At 39.6% G+C, this 20180-nt stretch overlaps 2 protein-coding genes across 2 annotated transcripts; one reads left to right on the top strand and one right to left on the bottom strand.

Moving 5' to 3' along the window:
• Window positions 1-393: 393 nt before the first annotated feature.
• LOC143855656 (mitogen-activated protein kinase kinase 5-like) lies at window positions 394-2336 on the bottom strand. Its single transcript, XM_077365725.1, has 2 exons — window positions 1709-2336; window positions 394-1445 (listed from the first exon to the last, which is right to left on the bottom strand). Exons 1-2 carry the CDS (start codon window positions 2141-2143, stop codon window positions 867-869), a joined length of 1014 nt encoding a protein of 337 aa, XP_077221840.1. The 5' UTR covers window positions 2144-2336; the 3' UTR covers window positions 394-866.
• A 7611-nt stretch (window positions 2337-9947) lies between these two features.
• LOC143855723 (uncharacterized) lies at window positions 9948-11171 on the top strand. The gene has a single exon (XM_077365804.1). It carries the CDS (start codon window positions 9948-9950, stop codon window positions 11169-11171), a length of 1224 nt encoding a protein of 407 aa, XP_077221919.1.
• The last annotated feature ends 9009 nt before the right edge of the window (window positions 11172-20180 follow it).

Below are 20180 nucleotides of genomic sequence, written 5' to 3'. Positions count from 1 at the left end.
GAAATTGGCCTGAAACTACAATGATTTCGAAAATGACCTTGATGGGTTTCTCCTCACATAGAATTTTTACCTCTGGTAATTTCCAATGCCTTCTAAGGCTATGATTGCATGAAAGAAACTATAATTGAAGGTTTTGCCCCACCTCATGGAAATCCACTTTTAATTAGATGCATGTCTATGTCACACATCCCTTCAAAAAAAAAGCCTGCCCTCTGTCTCTCTGTCTCTCTAAATGCTTAAGCAAGTTAGTCCAGAGACAACAACATTTGCATGAAAAGGTGACCTGATAACGTACGGCTAACACTTATGCATCAGAAACCTTCAACTATTTAAAAATGGCAACCAGATTTACTACCCAACAAATGCATCATCATTCATCAACCAAGAAACAAATTCAAAAAGGAAATTGTTTTTTTTTTGCCCAATTCCAATTTCCATTTCCAACATGCCAAGCAGGTACAAAGCCCAAGGCCCAATATCAAATTAATCCCTCCCATGAAAATTCTGATTTATATTAGGAAAAAAACAGGAAAAGTAAAGCAGAATAAGAAAAAACAGCCCTGGGAAAAAAAAAGGAAGAGAAATTCTGATCTTTTCAGAAGACCCAATTTAGTGACATCTGAAAATCAGACCATAGTTTCAAAACTCCCCTGCGTCATTGTAGACTCCCCAGAGTCAACTATCTCTTAGCTTGGCCGCGGTTCGTGTTTTGCCCTACAAAAGTCAATCAAAACTCCCTTGACTATCCCAAGTTATAATAGTGTCAACCAAGTTACTCAGACTTCATTGTGCCGAGTTGACTAGGATTTGCTTTGGCCGCGTTTTGAAACATTGAATTGGACATGACATGAGTAGGAAGAGGAAGACTAATGTTGGTTGTTGAGCTGTGCTTGTAGAACAAAAGGATGCTGAAGCAACTGAGCCGCAGTCCATCTACTCGCCGGATCTTTCTGGAGACAACACCGGAGAAAGCTTCGGAACTCATTTGAAGCCGTCGGAGGGGCCTCCGGCGGGGAAGAATAACAAATCGCACACATCAAAGTTGCCCAATCACCCTGTCTCCCATTTGTAGCAAAAGGAAATCTGCCCATATAGCACTCCAAAATGCTCAACCCTAAGCTCCAAATATCGCCCGCATAACCATCATAAACACCTTGATTCAGATCTGTGTTAATCCTCTCTGGGCTCATATAAGCGATGGTGCCAACGCTCGAATTGCACGGATCCATGGTCTGTGCTAAAATCCGGCTAACCCCAAAATCAGCAATCTTGACTTGATTATTCCCATTGATGAGGAGATTAGATGGCTTGATGTCACGGTGGACGATTTTCTGACTATGGAGGTAGACAAGGCCATGGAGGATCTGGCGCGCAGCCTCAGCCAGGAGCGGCTCCGGGAGAGAACGGCCATCCAGGGACCCACCATCCATGTATTCTAAAAGGACCTGCAAATTGAGTGATTTCGGATTACACCAATGAATCAGATAAGAATACAATAATAGTAATAGACCCTTTTCTTTGGTAGGTAAGCTAGGGTCTGGTGCGAAAGATAAAGATGATACATTCATGAGTACAGTAGGCGGCCTAATAGTTCAACCTGTTCGATATTCCTGAGTTACAAAATCGGCTACCTTGATATACGCATGTTGGGATCTTTAATATACCTGTAGAAATAAAAAAATAATGAGGAAATGGTAAGGAATTATACCTGGATCTTCTCTCCGTTGTCATACATGCCGTGACACTTAACGACAAAGGGGTTATCGGCGGTACGGAGAATTTGAATTTCACGGCAGATCTGACGGCGAACGGCATCTTCGTGGTGGCCCGATATGACTTTAAGAGCGTAGGTTTTGGTAGTGGGGAGGTGGCGGACCATGTAGACGGTCCCACCGCTACCGCTACCGATTCGCCGGAGCCGTTGTAGGTCGGAGAGATTTGGGGTTTGGGCGGCGGCGGTGGTGGTGGTGGTGGTGGTTGTGGTGGTGGCGGGGGGAGGAGGGAGGGGGAGGGGGACGGCGAGAGATGGGTCGCGTTGAGGGAGAGGGATGGTTAGGCCGGGGCGGCGCCGGGTGGGCAGGCGGTTAGGGTTAGGGTTCATTATAGGGGTGGATTTGGATTTATAGGGGGTAGGTTTTTTCATGGTGGGGTTGAAGGAGAAGGAGAAGGAGGAGGAGGAGACATGGTATTGAGTTGAGGGGAGAATAGGGAGAGTGGGAGAGAAGGTCTTCCCAAGATAGAGTTTGAGAGAAAAAGAAGGTTCTAGGAAAGGAGGGGATTTTTTTTCTACTGTGAGGGGAATGGAAGTGAGATTGAGAAGGGGAAAATGAAAATAGAGGGAGGGGGTTTAGGGTTTTTAAATATGTGGGTTTGATTGGGGGAGAGTAGTTATCAAGAAGGAATAAAAAATTTCAAAGACATTGGATCTACAAAATTGGGGCCAAAATAAAAATAAAAATGGGAGCTATGTCTCTGTTCCTACTGTTAACAGGGAGAAAAGAGAGATGGTGTATTGTCTTTTTTCTATGTGTGGGTTGTATTGATACTAAAAATAGGAAGTGGAATATTGACCCTCTCTTTCTTCCCTGCGCCACCCCTATAAATGTATTTATGAGACAATAAAATTTTAAGTGGATACTAAAAAAAATAAAATAAAAATTAAGTGGAATGCTAGACTGAAGGAAGCCCTTACAAAAATGAGATGAAAGGGCTCCCTATTGGTTGAACCTCACTCTAAAATGTAAAATTCAACAAATGTTAAATCAGATGAAAGGGCTCCCTCCAGTCTAGCATTCCTCAAATTTTAAACACATTTTGCGGACAGGCTGTTGCATGAGAGCGGAGCCACCTCAGATGAATTAAATGAATAAGACAAAATCTGTTGAAAAGTGAGCCTGTGTGGCTTCTCTCTCAGGCAACAGCCGGTCTGCGAAATGCCTTGTGAGATGGTCCCTAGCAAATTCCTTTTTTGAGTTTCTGTTTTTTTTTTTTTTCCTTCTCCTGCCAATCATATTTTGGGGATTTGGTAGGGAATTTGATCGAAAGACATTTCGTGGATGGCTTTTGCATGTGAGAACAGCCACCTCGGGTGATTTAAATGAGTAAGACAAAATTTGAGAAAAGTAAATCACTGTGGCAGTTCTCACAGGAAAAAAGCCAGCCACAAAATGGCTTTCTATGAAATTGCCTAGCAAATCCCCATATTTTGCTAACTATGCTTATGATCAAGGTTTTAATTCGGTTTCAGAATGCGTTTCGGTAATCGCCGAAACTGAAAGTTTGAAATTTCTTTCGAAATCTCACGTAATAAAATAAGTAATAATTTATCCTGCCTGAAACTGAAATTTCGGTACTTTTGCCCCGAAATTTCTGGAAAATATTAAATAATTAATAAAATGTAGTTTTTAACGTGATCTTCCAACAATTTCGGACCAAAATTTCAGGAAAACGAAATTTCGGTCGAAACAAAGTAACGTTTCGGGTTTACCCAATTTCGATTTCGGTATCGACCGAAACCCGAAATTTTGGATTTCAGTCGAAATTTAAAACCTTGCTTATGATTATGCTATTTACACTACAGAGGGGTGGCAAGGGAAGAAAAGGGACGATATATCATTTCCCTAACTTTAGTTACTATATTATTTGTTGTTTTGCAGTGTATGAAAGCAGAAAAAGGGTGGATTTAATATTGTATGGATGATGGATTAGTCTCTACGTATAAACACTCACTACCCTTCAATTTGGTAATGACACCCAAAAAAAGAAATTTCTTTTCACTACCTTTGGAAGCTTGCCATCTGATTGAACAGCTAGGACTATTGGATTATTGTAACTTTTGAGTTATGGCATTTCCAAAAGAGGCGAACTGTAATGGGCTACTTTTAGCTATAAGCCAGCCCTCATTCATTGCATTTTGCTCATTGGGTAGGTCTCTTTTTATTAACATTTAACTTTACAAGAAAACATCATGTCGGGAAAAAGTATGTGCTTATATGAGGAAGTTAAGTTATTATAATGTTAAAGTAGAGACAGAGAGAATCTAGAGCTTAATTTATAATCTTATGGCATGTTATTCAATCGTGAAAAATTATTCCATGGAATATTCATGGGCCCAATTTGAAAAGAGGCCATAGACTTTAGTGGGCACCGGTGGAGAGAGTATGAGAACTAGTACCTAAATATAGTGAAAACAAATTCGGGTTTTTCCCCTTTGTAAGGGGCTTTTCAAGCTCCCCTCTTCTATTTTCAGGGCGTTTCAAGTCTGCCTTTCTGTCTCTACCTGTCCACCCATCTCTCACAAGTCACAACTCATCTCTCACACCTGGCCCAACTAATATTTTTCATGGAATAATTTTGCATGGTTGCTAAACATGCCCTTGTAGGAATGCTAAACGGAAGCGCACATTTCAAAACTCAGCAGCAAGGGTACCCCATTGGGTCCACGTCACCCAAACGCGTTTATCATTCCATTAATTTTATATTTTGAGTGTTGTTAAACGTTTCTTACCCTTTAATTTTATTGAGAGGCTTTCTTGATGAATTCAGATAGTTTTCTTTTTTATTTTCTCAGGCATAATATAGCTGCAAGTTTGAAACAAATAAGGGGGATAGAATCGTCCAATGGAAGTGAATTTTGCTCATGGTCCCTCCATGTAAAGGCCAGTAAATAATTGGATTGAATAATTGAGAACCTGGTCCCACTTGTCCCACTTGTACTATACTTTACACACTAGACAGGGCTGTCCCAAGTAAGAAAAGGGGGCGAATATATCACTTCTCATTTTATTATAACTGTTACAAAAGGTATTTAGTAGCGCGTACTGGAGTTCACATTTATAAGATATTTAATAGCTGTAAAGAAACTTAGATTTATAAGGTATTTAATACCTAAAAAGAGAAGCTTTCGTTTATAAGGTTTTAAATAATATTGATGGCCATCCAAGTTTTCTTATAGTATAGATACTTCGTGCACTGGTTATTCTTTAACTAATTTTTTGGGGGAAGGTGGTATTTATACTCCCTTGTTTTGATAGTTGCACCCAATCTTTTGTTTTGATTCTCTTTCATTGGCTGTTGCCAGGGGTGGCAACGGTTCGGTTTGATCCCCAAACCGAACCAAAGTGAACAACATGCTTACACTCCAAACCAAAACCGAACCGAAACGAACATATATATATATCCAAACCAAACTGATTCAAGAATTTTGGTTTTAGTTCGGTTTTGCAATTCACTTTCACTCCATTTTTGTTTTGCAGCAACTCTAATAGTTAAGGGAAAAGAAGAAGAAGATGATAGATTGTGAAAGAGAGCTTTAACTTTCTTGATTCTTATAGGTTCAAACCGAAACCGAACCGAGCAGAACTGATCATCGGTTTGGTTCTAACTAACTGAAATTTGAATCGGTTTGGTTTAACCAAACCGAAACCAAATTTTCGGTTCTGTTTTGGATCGGTTTCGACTCGGTTTGGCCAATTTTGCTCCCCCTAGCTGTTACCATATTCAATTCCCCATTGAAGCAGACACAAACCCAAGAAGGGCAAATATAGTTGAGGAAGACTTCCACAATGCCTCAAACAAATGGAGCCACTGCCTCCTGGGTTATTTTCTTGGTAGACGCCCCTTCTACCTTTCACTAAAAGAGCATCTAATGAGAAAATGGAGGCCAAAAGGAGACTTCAAGCTCATGGCCCTTCCCAAAGGATTCTTCCTCTTCAGATTCAGCAATGAAGAAGACTGTACAATGGTCTTAGAAACTCCAACTACTTATGGAGGAAGAACCCTTATCATTCAAAAGTGGTCACCAGAATGTGCCCTAGAGAAGCCAAGGTTAACCTCCATTCCCCTATGGATCAAACTCCCCGGTCTTCATCTAAAATTCTGGACCCCATCTGCTCTGGGAAAGATTGCTAGTCTGATTGGGCGCCCTCTATACATGGACACCCAAACTGCTGAAGGTACTAGATTAACATTTGCAAGGATATGTGTGGAGATATCAGTAGATGATGTCCTCCCTGATACCCTTCACATTCAGACTCCCACAGGCATTGAAACCCAAGAAGTTGATTATGACTGGCGGCCCAAAGCATGTCAATATTGCAAGGAATTCAGCCACTCAACTGAGAAATGTTCCCAATTCCAAAGACCAAAACCTAAGTCAAAGCAAGATTGGATTGTAAAAGGTCCTATTGCTGAAATCTCTGCTCCTGCTCAAAAGCTCCTTCCAGAGTCTGATCTGGAAATAAGCCAGGTTGGGGGGGAAATCTCCACCTCAAATGTGTTTGAATTGCTGGGAGATTTTGTTGAGGAAGAAACTCTTCCTCAGCCCTCTCAAGCCCCGCTCCCCACCTCCTTATCTTCGGAAGCAAACCATTTGCCTTACCCAAACCATCGCCAACCCAGTCCTCAGCCCGCTTCTTTGGCTGATTCCCAACCTGAAACAGCCCTAGCCTCTCCCCAATCTGACCCCCAACCGTCGGCTGCAACTCTGCACTCCAAATCCTCTCCCGCCTCTGTGCTAGGAAATCCAAACTTAACCTCCCCTACCCCATCATCCAGAAAAAAAGGAAAAGAGAAATACCCCATTGAGTCCCTTACGGAATGTCCATCCCTCCTTTTCCCTTGTTTCCAAGGATCTGGAAAGCTTTGTGAGAATCGGGAAATCTCCTTGACCTCTCCTGCTGATTCCCAATCTGACGCCGCCCGAGCCACTCCCCAATCTGACCTGCACTCAAAATCCACCCCCTCCCCTGAATCAAAAAATCCAAACCTTACCTCCTATACCCCATCATCCAGAAAAAAAGGAAAAAAGAAAAACTCCATTAAAAGCCCTGAGTCCCAAGCAAATCAACACTCTAGAAGGGACACTCCCCCACAATCCCCTTCCCTCTTGGGCCAGACCGTTCCCTCAACAACCCCTCTGAGCCCACCCCTCCCCCATCCTCCTGATCTGGCTAGCCTGAAGAAGACCCCTCCCTGCCATTCAGCAAGTCTCTCCATGAGCCCTCCTTCCCTCGCCATTATTCCTAAATGAAGATTGTAAATTCCTGGAATATCAGAGGTCTCTGTACCAGCAACAAAAGAAAAGAAATTACCGAGCTCATCAGAAAGACTCGGGCTCCAATATGCTGCATTATTGAAACAAAAGCAAAGATTCACAAGCTAAATGACTATGCTTCCCAAGTCTGTGAAGGATGGAAAGTTCATGGCAACTATTCTGCTGTCATAAAGGGCAGAATTTGGATCATCTGGAACCCAAACCTTGTAGACATCAATATCCTCGAAGAGTCCAGCCAATATGTCCATTCAGAGGTGCGGATCATCCAAACCAATCAATATTTCAACCTTACTGCAGTCTACGCCCATAACTACTATATCTCCCGTAGAGCCCTATGGTCTAATTTAGAAAGCTTGGAACCTGGAATTTCTCTCCCTTGGTTATTGGTGGGGGACTTTAATGTAGTCAGATATGCTAGCGAGAGACTTGGCAACACAAACCACCACCTCAATGAGATGGAAGAATTCAATGAATGCCTCACCAACTGCTCCTTAACTGATCTTCGTTCAGACAGCCAATCCTGGACATGGCACAATAGATCCTCTGCTAATAGAAAGGTAGCCAAGCTTGATAGATCCCTGGTCAATGAGCTATGGCTTCACCAATTCCCCCGAGCCTTCACTGAATTCCTTCCTCCTGGCATCTCAGACCATTGCCCCCTATCCATTTCCGTTCACCCTCAGGAAAACCTTGGTCCTAAACCCTTCAGATTCATGAACATGTGGATTGAGGACAGATCTCTTTTCCCTATTGTTGAAAGAGCTTGGAACTTCAATTTCAAAGGAAACCCAATGTACCAACTCTGTCGCAAACTCAAGGAAGTCAAAGCCCATTTGAAGGCTTGGAACAAAGACATTTTTGGGAGAGTGGACATAACTACCCCTCTTATTCGAAACAAGCTATCTGAAACCCAAACCCTTCTTCAATCTGACCCTCTCAACCTTGATCTCATATCTCTTGAAGACAAGCTCAGGTCTGACCTTATAATAGCCTCATCCCTAGAAGAATCTCTATTCAAGCAGAAATCTCGAGTGCAATGGCTCCAACTTGGAGACTCCAACACCAAATTCTTCCACTCCTCCATGAAATCCAGACATCACCAAAATAGCATCCTTGCCATAAATGGTCCTAATAATTCCCAAACCTCTAACCCCAAGGAAATTGCAGACATCTTTCTCAACCACTTCATTAGGGTGCTGAACAATGGTAAATCCCAACACCTCCCCCCTCCAAACCCCATTAGAAGACTAACTGCTGATCAAGCCTCCTCCCTGTCAAAGGAAGTCACAAAAGAGGAGATTAGAGAGGTGGTGTTCAAGGCAAACAGGGACAAGTCCCCAGGACCCGATGGTTTTAATGCAGCTTTCTTCCAAACTTTCTGGTACCTCATAGAACATGACTTCACCAAAGCCATCCAAAACTTCTTCATTAAAGGCACTTTGCTCTCGGAGATCAACTCTACCTTCATTGCCCTGATCCCAAAATGCCTTGAGGCCTCCACCCCTGAAAAATTTCGTCCCATCTCTCTTTGTAATTTTGTTTATAAAACTATAACAAAAATTTTGGCAACAAGATTAAAGTCTGTGATGGATTCCCTCATTCACCCTGCTCAGTCAGCTTTCATTCATGGTCGGCTAATCCAGGAGAATATCCTTCTTTCACATGATCTCCTTCACAAGTTTCACACCCACTCATTCCCTAGAACTATGTGCCTCAAGTTGGATTTAGCTAAAGCTTTTGACAATGTGAATAGGAATGCTCTTCTGGAGTTCATGGAGAAGCAAGGATTTGATGATAAGTGGTTAGGGTGGATTTCTGAATGCATAAACAAACCATCTTTCTCTATCATTATCAATGGCTCACCCCATGGCCACTTTACCTCCTCAAATGGCATAAGACAAGGAGATCCCTTATCCCCTCTTCTCTTCTGCATCACCATGGAGATGTTATCCGTTTTCTTTGAGGAAGCTCAGAATCAAAAAAGGATTACTTCCCCTTTTTCTAGAGGTAGCACCACCATAACCCATCTAATGTTTGCTGATGATCTAATGGTTTTTGCAGATGGGAATATTTCCTGTGCCTTAGAAGTGCTTAACTGCCTGAATAAATTTTCTATTACAACTGGGTTAGAAGTGAACAAGGTCAAAAGTGTAGCCTTTTATGCGGGTCTGGGAGTCTCTCAAAAAAGAAGAATTTCTCATATGCTTCAAATAAAAGAAGGCAAGCTTCCAATCTCCTACCTGGGCCTCCCTCTCATCTCTTCTAGGCTCTCTGCAAATGACTGCACTCCTCTCATATCGAAGATCAGAAAGCGAATGCAACTTTGGTGCTGCAAGAACTTAGCTCAAGCTGGAAGAATTGAGCTTGTAAAATCAGTCCTTAGCTCATTCCATATTTACTGGGCTTCCTCATTTGCTCTCCCCAAAGGTATCCTCAAACAAATCGAAAAAATCTTCAGAGACTTCATTTGGGGTGGCCCTGACTGCATCAAAAAAATTCACTCAATCAGCTGGTCTGAAATGTGTAAGCCGAAAAGTGAAGGGGGGCAGGTATCAGAACTCTGGAAGATATTTGCAGGGCTCTGCAAGTCAAGCTGCTCTGGCACCTCCTTCAAAAGAAACAATCTCTGTGGACAAACTGGATTCAAAACAAATATGTCAAAAGAAAAAATATTTGGACTGCACCAATGCCGTCAAAACCTTCCTGGGGAATCAAAAACATCTTCAAAGCAAGGGAATTGGCAAAACCCTTTATTTGCTATCAAATTGGGAATGAAGAAGAAGTTGATCTCTGGGATCAGCCATGGCTTCCAGCTGGAACGCTGAGCTCTCTCTTCCACAGAAATAATTCAGATTACTCCCTCAGTTCTCTAAATCTCCTTTCTGACATATGTATGGATGGAATTTGGAAACCCCAGCTCTACATTCCATCCCTCAGAGATGAAAAGGCTGTACTTAGTCAGATTATTCTAAGTGATGATGAATGCAATCATCCCATTTGGAAACCAGCCACAGATGGAGCATACAACACTAAAAGTGGATGGGACACTCTTAGAAATAAGACTCCTAAGCCCCCTTGGCCGGCAACCATTTGGTACCAGGGCCACATTCCCCGTTTCGCCTTCACTGCATGGAAGGCCATGCACAACAAGATGCTCACAAAAGACAGAATCAGGTCTTATGGCATTATGATTGACCCAATCTGCTCTCTCTGCAAATCTGAGCCTGAAGCTGTGGATCATTTATTCTTTCGGTTTAGTTACTCAGCTTGGATCTGGAAAAATCTTCTCGGGAGAGCTGGTTATAGAAGAAGGCTGAGACTCTCCCTGCTGGAAGAGGAAGAATGGGTGAGACTTCACAGCAAAGGAAAAGGTCTGGTGGTAACTACCCTAAAGCATTGTTTCTCTTCCCTAATCCATCATCTCTGGACTGAGCGCAATCAAAGAATCTTCCTATCATCGAGCACCCACAAGAAATACATCCTCAGATCCATCCTCATGGAAACAAGCACCAAGATTAATGGAATGAATCTCTATGACATTCCCACTCAAAAGAACCAAAAAGTCGCAATGCACTTCAACCTCAAACTCTCCCCAAAAACAGCTGAGCCAAGAATCTGTTATTGGATCCCTCCAAATAACCTGGAATTCAAGCTAAACGCAGACGCCTCCTTGGAGCCTGAAGGTGGCGGGATTGGAGGCCTTATCCGTGGCTCCCATGGGCTATCCCTTGCAATGTTCTCGGAAAATGTTGCTAAGCAGGAAATCTTTGAGCTCGAATTTGATGCAGTTGCTAAAGGATTGGAGCTCTCCATTGCCATGGGCATCCAATCACTGTGGATAGAATCTGATTCAATTTTCATTGTTGATATTATTAAGGGGACTGCCACTGTTCCATGGACAAAGAGAACCCCGTTGCGCAAGATAAGAAATCAACTCCTCCTCCTCCACAGTTGGAGAATCTCCCATTCATGGAGAGAAGCAAATTCTGCCGCGGACTTTCTCTCGAAGAGAAACTGCCCCTGCAAAGGGATCTTCACTGATCCCTCTTTGGCCCCCCCATCCCTCCTCAAGATCACTGACGAAGACCGAATTGGAACCCCCTACACCAGGCGGTAATCTTCTTTTGTATCTTTTGTTCTATTGGTTTCCAACGGGATTCTTGCATCCCTTTGAGACTGTTGGCTTCTAAGCCCCCCTAATTGTTTCTTACATTATTTCTTATCAATGATATCTGGTAGTGGTCTTGCCTAACCCCAGCTTACCTATCAAAAAAAAAAAAAATTCAATTCCCCATTAGTTGTACCAGCAAATGAAAGAAACTTAAACATGGACAAGGGTGTGTCTATCAAAACAGTGGGGTTATGGATACCAAACTCCTTATTTGAAGAAAATAATTGACGTACGCCACATCATTATTACCTGTAACAATGATGTATATATTGAATACTCTTAGGCCTAGTTCGTTTTGGATTTTGAAAATTGATTCTAAGTCGTACAGATTATTGTATTCGAAATTAAGGTCCGGATTCAATTTGAGTCTAATAAATCAGTTTTGGAATAAAAATCCTTATACTATATATAAAGCGTGAATCATGGGTTAAATTCTTCTTCACTTTTTTCGTTATTTCCATTCATATCCCACAGCTCAGCACAATACCTTTTTCATTGACATTTCTGATTTTCCTTAAGGGTATTCTCAGCATTCATTTTGGGCAATAAATACCCTAGCACAAACGTCCAAAAGATAATGCCACATGTTAGCACAATATCATTCTACTTGTGAGTATTTAGTTACCATTAAACTTGGGCTTGTTGTCTTCAGAGAACCAATGAGCTTTAACGAATATTATTTTTATAGATATCAGTTGAGATGCACCGTGGTTTCAATTAAACTTATATAACTATCATAGAACTTAATTTGTGGTTACTCTTACTGGAAATTGATTGCACGTGCATTTTTACTAGTTGATTCTAAAAAAAGAAAACGAGCAGAGCGTAAGGTATTCAATTTTGAGTCTTATAAGTTAGTTCTGGACTAAAAATCTATTCCAAGATTCGAAATGAGCAGTGACTAAGGTCAACTCAATTTCCTGAGTATAGGATGGAGGGGGTGGACCCACCGACCCTAATACCTATTAAAATCTCTCTCTCTCTCTCTCTCTCTCTCATTGTATGTAATAGGAAAACTTGGGCGGCCACGGAGTTTTTTATTTAAAACTTTATAAATTTAAAGTTTTTTTTAACTATTAAATATATTATAAATATACATTTATTTATTTCTCTGAATGGCAAATATATTATAAATATACATTTATTTATTTCTTTGAATGGCAAATATCAATTCTTTATTGCTTTTAAATATCTTAAACGTGTAAATTTTGCTAATAAATACCTTATGGATATAAATTTCTTTGAAGCTATTAAATACTTTAATTTTTTTTAGCACTTGCAGTAGTTTTACATGATCAAAATTTAGCAAAAAAAAAACATTTTTTCACACGAATAATTCACGCACAGCTCATGACATTTTCTTGTATACATACATATAAAAGTTAGAATAGGACCACTCGTGCCCCCCCACCCCCCCCCAACAAAAAAAAAAAAGAAACCCTGTTTGAAATCACTTTGGTAGTGGATCCACTCTATAAAGAAACCCTGTTTGAAATCACTTTGGTAGTGGATCCACTCTATCTAAAAGCAAAAGGCAGCAGATGGCACAAGACGATGCATATCTAGCAGGACCACGGTCACTCAAATGTGACTATACATTTTTTTATGTGTCAGATGTACCTATACATGACAATATTTTCCACCACAGCCTTCCACGACAAAATCCAGACCATCGACGAAGGTGACGACCACCTTTGCCATCATAGTATGCTGAAGTGGTTGAAACTATGGATCAGTTGCTTCTCCCTCATAAGTATTCTACATTTGTTTGGGCTAAAATTCTTTGAAAAGTTCATAATTTCATGGGTCTTCCTACCCCATATTGCCAATCTCCTTGATTCTGAACGGATTGATCTCATGGAAGCTGATCATTCTCTTGGCCACAATCTCAAGAAAATAATTAAAAATGTCTCTTACTGTTTATGTGGGGCCCACACATGGGGTGGACCCCGCAACACACCAGGTCACAATGGTGTGTGACCTTGTGTGTAGCAAATGTCACTCTCTCAAACCATCCAATTGTGTTTTATAGCTTGGCAATTTCCATCTCGTACGCCATGGTGTGCTGTTCGAATAGGAAGGTGATTAGAAACACATTGTATTGAAAATGAAAGTGTAGAGGACCCCATTTTGATTGGGATAACCCCACACCAACTCTAAAAGAAGAAGCTAAGAAAAGGGCAGTTGTTAGATTTTTTTAAGCTCTGAAAATAGCCAAAGAAAAGAGATACTTCGTGTGGATCTTCATTTGGCCTGACCTTGAGACAAAAGTTAGGAGTCTATAGAGGCACGACCTTACCAGCCTCAAAGCATACGCATATGCTTATTCACCATGTTAGAAGACTTTATCAAACACATACGGACATGAAAGTCACTTTCACTATCAATGGAAAATGGCTATTTTTTTTTTTTTTTTTTGAGAGAGAGAGAGAGAGAGAGAGAGTGTGTCATTAGCCAACCCACATGGTCTTGGTCCCACCCCAAATGGTTTCACATGAGTAAGATAAAAGACCATAAAAAAAACATTAATAATTTAGCTTTCCTTGGTAGAACCTTTGATCAAGGGCTTAGATCATCCGATCAAGGTGTTTTAAGTACATTTGGCGAGACATAACTGCCATTTGAATCAATGGATCTGATTAGTACAAGAGGCTGGAGTACGCACAGCGTGTCTCTTAGGAAGGAGCATAAAAGTGACTTGTTTTAGCATTTCTTGTTAAAATAATACTAACCATTCCGCATTTTTCAAATGGTTTTGAATTCAAATATGATTATCAGCACTACTGTATTTTGATGATCGCACTCTTCACTTTATTAAATGTACGGTATGGCGCGCATTGTAGGATGATCTCATGATCCAAACCGTCCATTAGATGGGCCACAACCTAAATAGATTGTGCCCAGAAAGCATTTCTATAGGGCCATAGGCTGATTCTAACTCTCCAATCTGAATGTTAGAGGGTTGATCCTAACCTTCTATAGATCGGAGGGTTCGATCAACCTATGTAAATAATTTTCGGGACACAACCTATTTAGGCAGTGACCCATCTAATGGACAGTTGGGATCAACCTATGGTACGGGCCATACCGTACTTTTAATAAAGTGAGGATTGCGATCATCAAAATACAGTAGTAGTGCTGATAACATTTCCCTATTAGAAATGATACAGTTAATGGCTTCTAAAGAGACCTTGATGCTCCATTTTCAAATAAGATTAAGTTTAAAATGACTAGATTCGCATGCGAGAACCAATTTTGGTGGCATCAAAAGAAGCCCTTAATCTCAGCCTCCGATCTTTGGCCTTTTTTCTTTTTAAATGAATCGATGCCATTAGAAAAAAATCTTTGAGGGGACAGAATTACGAATGTTCATAGGGTCTAAGCTTTTACCTTCAAACACCTTTATGAGATTATGCAAGTTGTCTGAATCCGACAATTTTTGGCATAGACCAATTCCGATCAATTGGTATGCTTCATATACAAGACAAAATGAAAATGTAAGAAACTCAAGTTCTTGATTTGAAAATGTTGCACCAAGAGGAGTAAAGATGCAATTCTAAAGAAAATGGGACCGGGTGGAAAGGACATGGGACCAAATCCCAATGAAGCATCAAACAGCTCCAAGGACCACTTTGTCACTTGGCATTGGCACGCTATAAAGGAATCGACCAGAGAAGAAAGATTATGAAGTTCTAAAGTGGGGCTCCGCGGCATAGCTAGCAAAACGTGATACAGCGAAAAAACGGGGTGGGAAAAATTCGAGTTTAAACCGGTACTGATTCAAAAAAAAAAATAGTAAAAAAAACGGAAACACAAGGAAATGAGTTTAGAATTTTGTCATTTACAAAATATTGTGGGGTAAAATTGAAAAGTTGGCCAAAAAAAGTGTTTAAAACATTTAAAACGCATTTTACACGTGTTTAAAACATTTGTCCAAAAAAAACGGAGTTTTATTCGTTGTAAGAGTTTTAAATGTACTTTTAAACGGCTCACGTAACAATAAAACACGTTTTTTTCATAAAAAATGCCCGTTTAAAACGGAGTTTTGCTAACTATGCTCCGCAGTAACCTCTTTGGGGAGATTCCAAAGTACACATGATATTCTCTATGTATTCCATCATTCATACAAGGGAAATGTCCTTAATTACATATTCATTGATGGTTCTGTTAAGTCCCTCCTTTCCTGTAACATTATTCTCCCCATATGAGGCCAACGTGGCCATTACCGTAACATCTCTCACTTGACATTGGCCGAATGATCGAATTCTTCTGTTCCATTTAATTCCCTGCATTTGCATTATAATTTAATGTCATACGAATGTTTTCGTCTGAGAGATTTCTCTCACAGAAATATCTTTGACTCGGATATTTATAAGTACCATCACGCTAATACTCTTAATAAAAAATTTTGCACGAATTCCTCTTGCTAAAGAACTCACAATTATTCTGCATGGATTATCAATCTCTTTCTCTCACTATCTTAGTTAAATAGAATCCAAATCTATTGCATTCCATTATTTAGAAGAAGTAATATCTCTCTCTCTCAATTAAATAGAATGCATTCATCTATTGCTATCCATTTAAAAGAAGTGAAAACTTACCATACTTATTGATGGACTTAAAGAGTTTTAGGGATGCAACTCAGGTCGGGTTCAACCTGAAAAAAAGTAGGGTTGGGTCGGATTGAGTTTGGGTTCGGGTTGAGTTTTCCCAACCCGGGTTGAGGGTTTGGGCAACTCGACCCGAGTTCAACCCGACATTTTTTTATTATTTTTTTTTAAAGTAAGCTTAAAAAGTCAGGTTGGGATGGGTCGGGTTGAGTAAATTAGATGATAAATCAGATGAAGATTTGGTGATTTATAACATAGTTTAGTTGATTGATGAGAGAAAAATAGAGAGAAATAAAGGAGCAGAAAAGTCTGGTTTTTGATCTTGGAATTTGGACGGGGACTTTGATTAGAAAAACAATCATATTTAATTGATACGGAGAATTTATTAGGAGAGTTGCGTTGTTTGAACAAACTTCACTGGAATAATGTGGGCCCAGTTGACATTGCTTTTGTCCTCACGTCTAAGTATGAGTTGACATTGCTTTTGTCCTTACGTCTAAGTATGGGAGATAAACCCGGAAGGGTGTGGCTCTCTGGCGTAAAGTCATGGGTTTGCTCCCCAGTGACGAGCGTTCGAATTCCCCCTTGCTTACCCGATGCGCATGGTTTCCGGGTGATTGCGCGCATCCGTAGGGAAATAGTCCTACCCTTCGGGGGTAGGGACACCCTTCGTTACCAAAAAAATAAATAATAATAAGTAGAATGAGACTTAACAATAGAAGATTGCCTAGATAATCCCAAATATATATGTTTGTCTCAGTAGATGTTTCCTAGAGTACACCAAATCTGTTTGTCTCCGTAGATGGTTTCCTCAGTTGCCCTTCCCAATGACTAATGTTGAACCCTCAGATCATCTATCTGAGATGGATTAAAAAGTGGCTTTGTGCAAGATTTTATAAAATCAAGCATAATACTCACTAATTGATAAATGAGATATGGGAGGAAACCAAGCAAAAAGGTATAACATTATATCTGAAAAAGAGAAGTTTCTTACCAAAAATTTGTTTATAGATTAGGTTTTCCTCATCTTCTACATTATAGTTAGGGCAGTGATAAATCGACCCCCCAAAATGATAAATCAACTCCCCATGTGTCTATCTCTCTCCTCTTTCTCTCTCTAACACAGAGGAGAGAGAAAGACACATGGGGAGTCGATTTATCATATTTGGGAGTCGATTTATCACTCCCCTATAGTTATTTGTTATTCCTTATATAGTTAATATATAAATGTATGTTATTAACTTATTATATTTACATGTTAATAATTTGTTTAGCTAGGTTATAAATTTTAATTTAAAATTTTATCTCTCCTCACAAACACATATTTACTTTCTAATAAAAAAGAGGAGTAATTGGACATTAAAAAGAAACCAAAATTAGAATTGATTACTAATAATATTTTGACCAAATTTGCAACCACAAGAAGTTTGCAAATCTGATTTCTATGATTCCATGGTACACTAATAAACAAATTTGTTTAAAATGCGGTACCGTAAATAGCAGGAATTACTCAAACATACATGTGGTTACAATAATTCTATTAAAACATTATGACAATACAGATTTTGTATCTTTTATTATCTATATGAATTTCCATTTTTAGTAGTATAATTGCTTTTTGGCTCTTGTTTGGACTATCAGTACTCGTGGTCATGGATGCCTAAATCTTCTACTTAGATTGTTGCCTCACTCTCAAACCTCGCTTACCGATTCTCAATAATGCTTAGGGTTCTAGTGCATAAGTATATATTTCTACTTTTTATTATCACTGATCATGCTCTCACTCCGGGGTTGTCTAAAACAAACAAAAAAGCTTCCTAGTTCTATATATTATTTATTGGTTGGTTTCTAGATAAAATTCCATGATCTCAAATACACATTGTGCTAGGTTTCTTGATGGTTTCTAATTAGATGCATGCTTCTATTCATTGAATGGCACATTGTGCTAGGTTTCTTGATGGTTTCTAATTACATGCTTTTATTCATTGAATGTCATCCGTTTGCCAATTTTTGTTTTAACAGTTCATTAAATGGTTCTACCCTTTTCTTAGAGGATTCTAACACAGCTTACATTCCTTTTCTTTATTTGGTAGTGTTCTTTGATTGGCTTAGAATATCACTCCATAAATTTCAACATTAGGCCCTATTTGGATTGTAGGAATTTTCTGGAATAGTTTGGAAAGGAAAATATAAAATTTCCTACCTTTTTTTACACACGGAAAAAAAAAAAGATAACTTGAACCACCCTATTCCGTTGTTTTATCTAAAGGGATCTTCAATTTGTGATGGTATCTCTCTGTATAAGCCATAGCCATATCATTAATTTCCCTCTAAATTTTTTAAAAGAAAATTTTTTCTGTCAAAATTATTTTCTTGAAATCCAAATAGGGCCTAAATAAGAAAAATAATATAAAAGTATATAATGTCCTCACTCTCGATATCATGAAGATCCCTCTCTCGATTGAGAGCCTTTCTTTCAATCAGACCTCGGCGACGTCTATTGGGCATTGAGAAACTTGAACTAGAGCAAATTTCTAGTTGGTAAGCACTAGCATAAGATCGCCTAATGATGACCGTTGTAAGATTACACCTAGATGCTCTGATACCACTTTGATACCGTTCGGATCGGCGAAACACAATCCTTTGGGTTGTGGAGAGAAACAAAATATGAAATTCTTGCAAAATGCTTATAAAAACTTTTCTTCTTCAACTCAAACTTCCATTACAGATATTTGATACTCTTTAAATAGATAAATACATGAGAGAGGAGGCTCAAGCTTGCCCACTAACTAGTTTAGGGACTTACAAACATAATAAATAGCCTAGGAACTCAAAACATTGACCGGTAAAGGCTAACAAAACACAGTCTACTAAAATTGACATAACTTTCTAACCACCGCTCCAAATTTCGACCATGAGGACTTGTTGGAAAGATCTCAAAAATACCTAAAACTTTGTAGTTTATCATTTTTCATAATTCTGTCATTTAATAGCCCAAACTCATAGTTGAAAAACGGTCCAGAAGCTTATAGTGGGAATGCACCTGCATCGGGAATCGCCTATGTTTTTCCATTTTAAAAAACTTGCAGAAATTCAGCCCAAAAAAACCCCCACCTGGCAAAATAGGGTTGCTGTTTCTTCTCTCCCACAATCCCTCATCTCCCAAAATTGTGGATGAAGATCTTCCAATTACATTCATTTCCTTTTTCTTTGGTTTTAGGGATTTGCAAGGGATCGCGGAAGGCATTTCACGCCTTGGCTGTTGCATGTGAGAGCAGCCTTGTCTTATTCATTTAGTTAATCTGAGCCTGTGTGGCTGCTCTCCCTTGCAACAGCCCAGCCACGAAATGCCTTACTACCCGTAAGAGAAATCATTAGCAACTCAAACATACTTATCTGATATTATCTCATTTCTTCCCCAACAATTGCATTGGCGTTTCCCACTTATTTTCGCCGATATTGTCGCACCTCCTGTTACTCCACATCTTCACCGATATTTCACAGCTACCTACTCCTTGTTACAGTCACTTCGACTATTGAAAGAGAGAAGAGAGAGTGCTTTAGTATGAAAAACACTAATTATGGGATTTGCTTTGCAATTTTGGGGAATGGGATATGCTAGGCAATTTCCGGGCTGACTTTTGCATTAGAGAACATCACCTCAGATGAATTAAATGAATAACACAAAATTTGTTGAAAAGTGAGCATGTGTGGTTGTTGGGTGTGATTCTTTTCAGGAGATGCCATGAGTTTGATTTGAGCTCTATGCAACTTTTCTTTTTCTTTTTTTGAATTTACTTTCCACATTGGGTCAGTATTTTAACTACTTATACTACTACTGCTATAACTACAATAACTCCATCGCTGACTGGTGGAGAAAGGAGTAGGAGATACATAACAGTGGAAAAGCATGATCACCAGTAGTTTCTTTTTTTTTTTTGACCCATTTGGCGGCTTCTGCTTCCGTTTGCAGGCTCTATGCACAGTATTCTTAGTTGTGATTTTTAGAGACATCCAACCCAGTCTTTTAGATTAGCTCCTATTTTCGACTTCTTCCTTTATCGCGCCTCTTATCGTTTCATCTTCTTCTTTATCTTCTTCATCTTCTCTTCCTATGTTTTGTACATCAACGGATCCGCAAATGAGTCAGGTTTTCCGACGCAGCTGTTAACAGATGCTAGTCGTTTTCCTCTTGCTTGAATGTGAGGTTTTTATTTTATTTTTCACAATTTGATTTTGATATATTTATACGAATGGTAAGTTTGTTCTGTTATTTTTCTGAGCATGTTACGGATATTTTCATTGAGCTGGCTTTTAAGATATTATATTGTCAGTTACAAAATAT

Source organism: Tasmannia lanceolata, unplaced genomic scaffold (genome assembly GCF_043159265.1).
Source record: "Tasmannia lanceolata isolate RefF3 unplaced genomic scaffold, GAP_Taslan_0.1 ptg000023l, whole genome shotgun sequence".
Classification (NCBI taxonomy): domain Eukaryota; kingdom Viridiplantae; phylum Streptophyta; class Magnoliopsida; order Canellales; family Winteraceae; genus Tasmannia; species Tasmannia lanceolata.
This window is presented reverse-complemented; position numbering and strand designations above follow the sequence as displayed.

Excerpts from the sequence above, each read along its gene's own strand:
- LOC143855656 (XM_077365725.1), bottom strand. The coding sequence starts at position 2,143 with ATGAAAAAACCTACCCCCTATAAATCCAAATCCACCCCTATAATGAAC. Across the intron at positions 1,446-1,708 it reads ACAACGGAGAGAAGATCCAG|GTCCTTTTAGAATACATGGA; the intron begins GTATAATTCCTT and ends CTCAATTTGCAG.
- LOC143855723 (XM_077365804.1), top strand. The coding sequence starts at position 9,948 with ATGGATGGAATTTGGAAACCCCAGCTCTACATTCCATCCCTCAGAGAT.